The 7,126-nt window shown below is 26.5% G+C and overlaps 1 protein-coding gene across 1 annotated transcript; it reads right to left on the minus strand.

The window, feature by feature from the left end:
• Positions 1-845: 845 nt before the first annotated feature.
• LOC108333744 (eugenol synthase 1) lies at positions 846-3,945 on the minus strand. Its single transcript, XM_052870865.1, has 5 exons — positions 3,686-3,945; positions 2,911-3,042; positions 2,546-2,774; positions 2,239-2,442; positions 846-1,189 (listed from the first exon to the last, which is right to left on the minus strand). The coding sequence occupies exons 1-5, from the start codon at positions 3,872-3,874 to the stop codon at positions 990-992; spliced, it is 954 nt and encodes a 317-aa protein (XP_052726825.1). The 5' UTR covers positions 3,875-3,945; the 3' UTR covers positions 846-989.
• Positions 3,946-7,126: the final 3,181 nt, after the last annotated feature.

Here is a 7,126-nt window from a genome sequence, read left to right on the forward strand (position 1 = left end):
GACCATCAGACCAATTTAACTCAAACAAATATTAAGAAGAAATAAAAACAAGTGATGCATAAAAAGGTATCTAGAAATGACAGGTTTTAATTCCTTTTGATGTGCACATTTGATTATGAAGTGCGCAAATCAGAACCATAGATTCCTTATCAGCACCTTTTTCAGATGAATTGTACATACTAAATAAGTGGACTATCTTTTTTCAGAAAAAAATAAATAAAAATTCAGTGAGTTGAGTTTAGAAAATTTACCAACATTATTAAAATATGTTTCGAGGCTCAAAGATATTTATATGATGCTACTGATAAACTTATCTGTATAAAACATAAATAAACTGATGTGATATACTTCATTGCTGTTTATTCTCATGGATATTAGTTTTTCTGATTTTTGAAAATATTTTTTATAGATTAATCAGAGCTGATTATATTCTTGTACTCTTTTTGGCATGTTCAAATTTATATGTATATTTTTTAGGAATAAATTACAAACATTTATAATTCATTGATGAATTATGAATTATAAACATGTTTAGTTATATTTTAACCTAACATGTAAAATATAATCATTTTTTCCTATTACTTTCTAGTTATTGTTAAACTAAATCTGTAGTAATTCACATTTAAAGAAAAGAAACTTTATTCATTATTTTCTCAAAGAGAATATTTTATAAAAATATTAATTTTGTTGTTTTGCCCTTTTTTTATACTTTTGAAAAACCAAACTTGACATTATCAAGCAATAACTACTCAAGCACGACAAAATTTCCAAGTACTTATACAGAGTAATAATTTAAATTTTTAATTTAATTATCAAAATAAAAAGTATTCACGATAGGCATATACTAACGAATGTTGAAGATATTGGACTAAAATCATGCTAAACATCTCACAAACTATGAGAGAGTCATTGTACACAATCTTAAATTTGAATACAACATAAATAAATTGATTCTAAATTCCAAGGCACTAGAGTAGTATAAAATATGTTCATTCAAAAGCAGCAGATGCAGGAGGCAAAGGATGAACAAGAAAAATATCAAGAAGTTGATCAATGGAGGTATAGTTGTAATCAGGATATAACTCTGAAGCTTCGAGATCATCTTTCCCTAACTCAAAGTTCATGAGGTCTCCTTTAACAAACACACTATGGAGAATAGAAACTGGAATATTATGTGGAGAAGGTAATGCTGCATCAACATTCAACAAGTTTAATTTTAACATAACAAGTTTAATTTTAACATATCAAAGCATTATGAAAATCAGATCTAATTAAAATGAAATTTTAATCTAATTATAGTAAAAAAAATCCTAATTATAATGAAAATTTAACTTCCAACGTTGAACATTGAATATATAGAACTTGAAAATAGAAGATAATCTAAGTGAAACAATAAACCTAATTGTTCTTATTCAATGCAATAAACATATTAAAGAGCATAGTTCAATAAGGGTTTTTAAGTCTCTTCATCATGGAATAACTCAATTTGCATCTATTTGGGTCATATTTATATATTATAACTAAATCTTGGTACATAATTACTATTTATTATGTTGTTATTATACTCTCCATGTAAATATTATTCTAAAATGAACATAGATCCATGGTTTATGTTGATCCTATAAATACTAGCACTAGCAATCAAATCACCATTAGAATTTTGTTAGTTCTCCATAAGTCTATGCTCAAGATGCAAATAAAAACACTAATAAATTTGATTATTGTACCGACCGTCCCATCAACCTTAACATAACTGTCCAAACGGTTAGTCTTACTACAAACACAATTACGCATTACTCCTTATACCAAATGGTTGTCACCAACATACCGAATGATCAACTTATAGAACAGTTACCTCTAATACTAACCAATTTAAGAAAAAATATAATTATTATCAATTAGGTCATAATTAGGTCATTACTAATGCAAAAGTTATTTTAAAATCTTTAAATACAGGTTTGAGGTAAAGATATAGGTGATGATATTTAATACACATTAATACATTGAGTTGTTGAATCTTTATTAATTTTGATATCAGAATGCCTTGTATATAAGTAACCTCAAATATAAACGATCAAAAATAATATCAGGCAACTTGTACATTAGTAAGTCATTAACCTCCACTCCACACACCAGAAATAATTTTGATAGATACTAAACGACTCTAATATCAATTTTAAAAAAATATAATTCAAGTTTATATATCAAGAAAAAGAAGTTAAAAAGAAAATGTCTTACTCCGTGATAGATTGATAATCTCTTCCTCAGATACAAATTCTTTGATAAAATTCTTTCCAGTTTTCTGTTCCCACAATGATATCAAATCATTTTGTGATACAATGTTCTTAGAGGGTCGATAAATAACAACACGATTGCATGTTCTTGGATCATCTGCTACTTTAATGGAGTACATGGCAATATCTTCTTCATAGTTTAGCACAGCTGAAATTTACATTAGATTTTCTTCATCATCAAGGCAATGTGTAGAGAAAATAAATGAAAAATGTGAAATAAAATAAAATAAGTAAATAAATAAAATGTGTACCTTTGGCATGACCATTGCCATAAACAATAGTATGATTGTTTTCTTCGTGAGGACGAATCAAATAATTAACAAAGTATGCACCAAAGCAATTTGCAGAGATATAGGTAAAAGGGATATTAGATGCTTCAATTTCCCTTCTAATTTTTCTTTTCTTATCAAGGAAAGCTTGAAATGGAGGAAGAGGGTTTACTCTATCTTCTTCCACCCCAAAATCCGATGGAAGAAATCTCTGCAACACCAATTAATATAAAAAAAATTCATCAATCATTAGCTATTAAAAATTATTTTATCTTATATTTTTTATACAAAGATGTGATAATGTTAACATAATGACAATCTAATAAATTACAAAATGTTGTCAGTACCTTAATATTACCAGCAACTTTGATAGCTTCTATGATTTTGAGTTGCTCCATCACTTGAGGGTATGGAAGTGCACATATCACAATGTCTACCTTTTCAATCACTTTCAAAATCTGCTCATGCTCAAGTTCTCCCTGCTCATGCAACCATACTCATTAGGGAAAAAAGAAAATCCGTATAACTTTTAGTAAAAGTAACTTAATTTTCTAAAATTAAACTTTCACCTAAAAGTTTAATACATAATTATATTTTCAAGGATAACCAAGTATGATAAGAAATTAAATGTATTTATCAAACTAAAATTATATCCCCTATATATTCACAATTTTGGGAAAGAAAAACACAACAAAAATTAGACAAATTAACTTATATAATTAGTTTCACAAAGTCAACTCTAAACATAATTTAACTTTATAAAATCAGTTACAAGATGATATTTGATAATATCTTTTAAATAATGTTGATATTATATTAAAAATTGATTTTAAACCTAATTCAACACTACATAATTCAATCATAAAGATGAAATTTATACGTTAGAAATTTATCTTATTTTTAATCGATACAAAATCTTTAACTATTTTAATTTTGTAAAAAACTTGTTAAATAACGCGTATTAATTGGAATGAAATTAAAATAAGTAAGACGTAAATTTTAACTTATAAATTATGTTTATGAGATTGAATCAAACATAGATCTACTTAATGAGAAATATTTCATCTTAATTTTTTATTCAAAATTCCATGTAAAGGAGAAGAAAGAAGAGAATAGACTAACTTGGACAAGGGTAACTCCCATGTGGCTGAACTCCTTGCAAAGTTGTATCTTTGAAGAAGAAGTTTGTGAATTAAGAGAACGAGTATACACAAAAGTTGGATGTCCTAAAGAAACACTTGCCTTCACCAAGTACTTCCCAATATAACCAGTTCCTCCAAATACAACTATCTTACTCTTCATTCCCTCCATTGTTAACAAATGCTGCAAATGCTTACAATCTGACCACACCCTCTTTTATAACTTCTTTCCAACTTCAAAAGCTGCCAAACTACATGCATTTTTTCTGCTGTAAAGCTTCCAACTTTCAAAAATATGTTTGGACAAATTTGAATTTCAATTCATTTCTAAAAAGTTATCAAAATTTTAATATAAACACAACAAAACAAGGGGACTTAAATTAAAACTTTGAATTTGTATCTTCTGGACCTTTTGGGCAGCCACTGGATTTGGAAGGATCCACAAGTGGTGAATAAATTGTTTTTTTTTTTAAGTATATGATTCGAATTTAACTTTTTATTATTTTGGATAAATGAAAATATTTATTAACTAGTTAAGATATTTTTTAAATAAATCTTGATTCTTTTTGTGAGACTAATTGTTGTTTTTTATGTAAAAGATTCTTCTTTAAAAGAAAGTTGCTGTGGCTTGAAATTTGATAGGATGGTTGAAAAAGTTTTGGTGGCGACCAAACTTGTTGGTAAAAAGGTTACTTTAGACGGCCGTCTTAGCTGGATTGGGCTTTATTTGAACTAAAGAGGAAATAGGAAGAAAACAAAATAGTAAGTGGATGTTGTTTAATTTGGAAAAAAGAAAGCGTAAAATAGGTTTTCTTTGAATTGAAAAGGAAATAAAAATAGAAAAATAGTAAGTGATATTGTTTAATTTGAAGAAAAAAAAGTGTAAAATGAGTGAAAAATTTACAATAGGTGTAACTTATGTAATAAAATAAAGTTTTAATACATATTTAGAAAAAATGGAAATCGTTTTTAAAATATAAATTTAAAATTAAAATAAAAAAATATTATCAAATCTTAATAAATAAAACTTTTACATTTTAAAATATAAATATATTGAAATGAATTATTTATAAATATAAAATACAAATTTTACATTAATTAATTTTATTATTTTATCAATTTAATATTTTATTTATGCTAAATAATATATTCTAATGAAATATTAGGTTTTGTTAATTGTTTTTTCATTATAATATAAAACACATAGATACACATAAATAATAATAATAACAATAGGTTTGAAACATGATTAATTATGTAAAAATATCATAATTATACATATTTTTCTTTCTAAACCCCTTGTTTTATTAAGGTTTAATTAGTGGGATTTTGAAGGCTGTGTATTAAACGGGTTCATTTTAAAAAATTTCAATTTTGTTCTCAAATTCGTTAATGTAAATTAATCAAGTCTTTTTTGTTACCTAGTTTAAAACGTTATGTTTTTATGATAATTTATCCAGTTGGCACATAAAGATTTTTTGATGTAAAAATTTGGACTGATAAGAAAAATCAAAAGATGAAAATATCAACGACTTTAACAAAATCAACAAAATAGCTGGAGAGCTCAACTAAGCGTATAAAAAACTAAAACAACTTATCAAGACATCTAGAGAGTTTGATAAAGTGCATGGAAAAGTAACATAACTCGACAAGACATTAAGAGAACTCAGTAAAGTGTATCGAGAAGTCACATAGCTTAGCAAAACATCAAGAAAGCTTGGTAAAGTGCATGGAGAAGCAACATTTTGACAAGACATCAGGAGAGCTCGGTAAAGTACATGGGGAAGTAAAATAACTCGGCAAGACATTGGGAGAGCTCGGTAAAGTGCATAGAGAAGTAACATAGCTCGACAAGACATCAGGAGAGCTCAACTAAGTGTATGGAGAACTAAAATAGCTCGAATAAACATACAAAGAGCTCGATAAAGTGCATGGAGACGTCAAATAGCTCGATGGGAAGTCCAAATAGCTTGGTCTGACTTGCCGAGCTCTTCAGGTTTTTGTCGAGCTATATTACTTCTCCATGCACTTTACCAAGCTATCTCGATGTCTTGTCAATATATGTTACTTTTTCATGCATTTTACTAAGCTCTCTTGATGTCTTGTTGAGGTATGTTACTTCTCCATGCACCTTACCGGGCTCTCATGATGTCTTATTGAGCTATGTGACTTCTCCTAATGTCCTCTAGAAGTGTTTGAGTTTTTCATGCTTTTAGTCAAACTTTTCTAATGTATTGTGGACCTTTCCACCTCTCCAATGTACAATTACAAATTTTGACATTATACAGTGTTTTTTGTCACATCACCACACACTTTTAATGTCGTTTTTAGAAAACTAATGATAAAGACTTCATTGATGCAAGTTAACGAATTTGAAAATAAAATTAATTTATTTTAGAAATAAAGACCCAATTCACACATTATCCTCAAAATGATATCTAAATAATTACGTCTTTTACTAAATTAGAAAAATTATATATTTTTTTGTGTTTTGTTTTTTTTGCTTTACTTTATAGTATCTATCGATTAAATGTAAACAGTGGATTAATGATTCAAACAGAGAGTAAAAGGTAAATTATATTTTTATTTTTATTCTTTTCAATAATTATAGATAATCTTCATTGAAGATGTTTACGATCACATATTAGTAGAAATATAAAAACAGGCCGGTTTATAGGCGTATAATAGGTGAAATAGTAAACTTTAATGATTTAATTTCATTTATATTGTTAAAAAATGATTTATTAATGTTAAAATAATTAAAATTCGAAAATAAAATACTCTATATACCTTTTTTTTTTTTGTATTTTTTTATGCATGGAAAACTATAAAACGTCATTTTCAGATTTCTAATTAATCGATCTCACACGAAAGAAGAAAAGTGCATTCACATGGCATGTTTATTTGTAGGACCTTGGCGTATTGGGTTGGATAACAAAATAGACATGTTTATGTTATGTATTTATATAATTTTCAAATAAAAAATTTAAATGACAAATAATAATTTTATTTATAGTTTTTGGACTTGTATAATTATGTTGATTTGTCTCATTTGTTCGTCCAGTTAATTTTTGTTTGGATTCCCTTGAAAATAAATATAATAGAAGTTTTTCTAATCTATTAGAATTAAAAAAATGATCTCTCATATTTACACAATTATTTGTTATGGTAATTACAAAAATAATTTTTTGTAATTATAGAAAATAAGAAAAGATGAAATATTGATTTTTTTAGAGCTAAGTGTTTATGTTTTTTTTTTCAAAGTAACAAGATTCCCAATCTTTTCTACATATATTATTCGTAATATTTACTTAAATATCATTTTATAATTTATGATAAAACATTTGTTGAAAATGAAGACTAAACTTTATTTTGACACATTATTAAGAAAAAAAAAGTTAAAATTAGCTTACATTCCAATAAT

This window comes from Vigna angularis, chromosome 11 (genome assembly GCF_016808095.1).
Source record: "Vigna angularis cultivar LongXiaoDou No.4 chromosome 11, ASM1680809v1, whole genome shotgun sequence".
Classification (NCBI taxonomy): Eukaryota; Viridiplantae; Streptophyta; class Magnoliopsida; order Fabales; family Fabaceae; genus Vigna; species Vigna angularis.

Bases quoted from the DNA above. Each gene is read 5' to 3' on its own strand.
- LOC108333744 (XM_052870865.1), bottom strand. From the start codon at position 3,874: ATGGAGGGAATGAAGAGTAAGATAGTTGTATTTGGAGGAACTGGTTAT. The intron at 2,443-2,545 runs GTACACATTTTA...TGTAAATTTCAG, and splicing joins TGGCAATGGTCATGCCAAAG to CTGTGCTAAACTATGAAGAA. The intron at 1,190-2,238 runs GTAAGACATTTT...ATGTTGATGCAG, and splicing joins GATTATCAATCTATCACGGA to CATTACCTTCTCCACATAAT.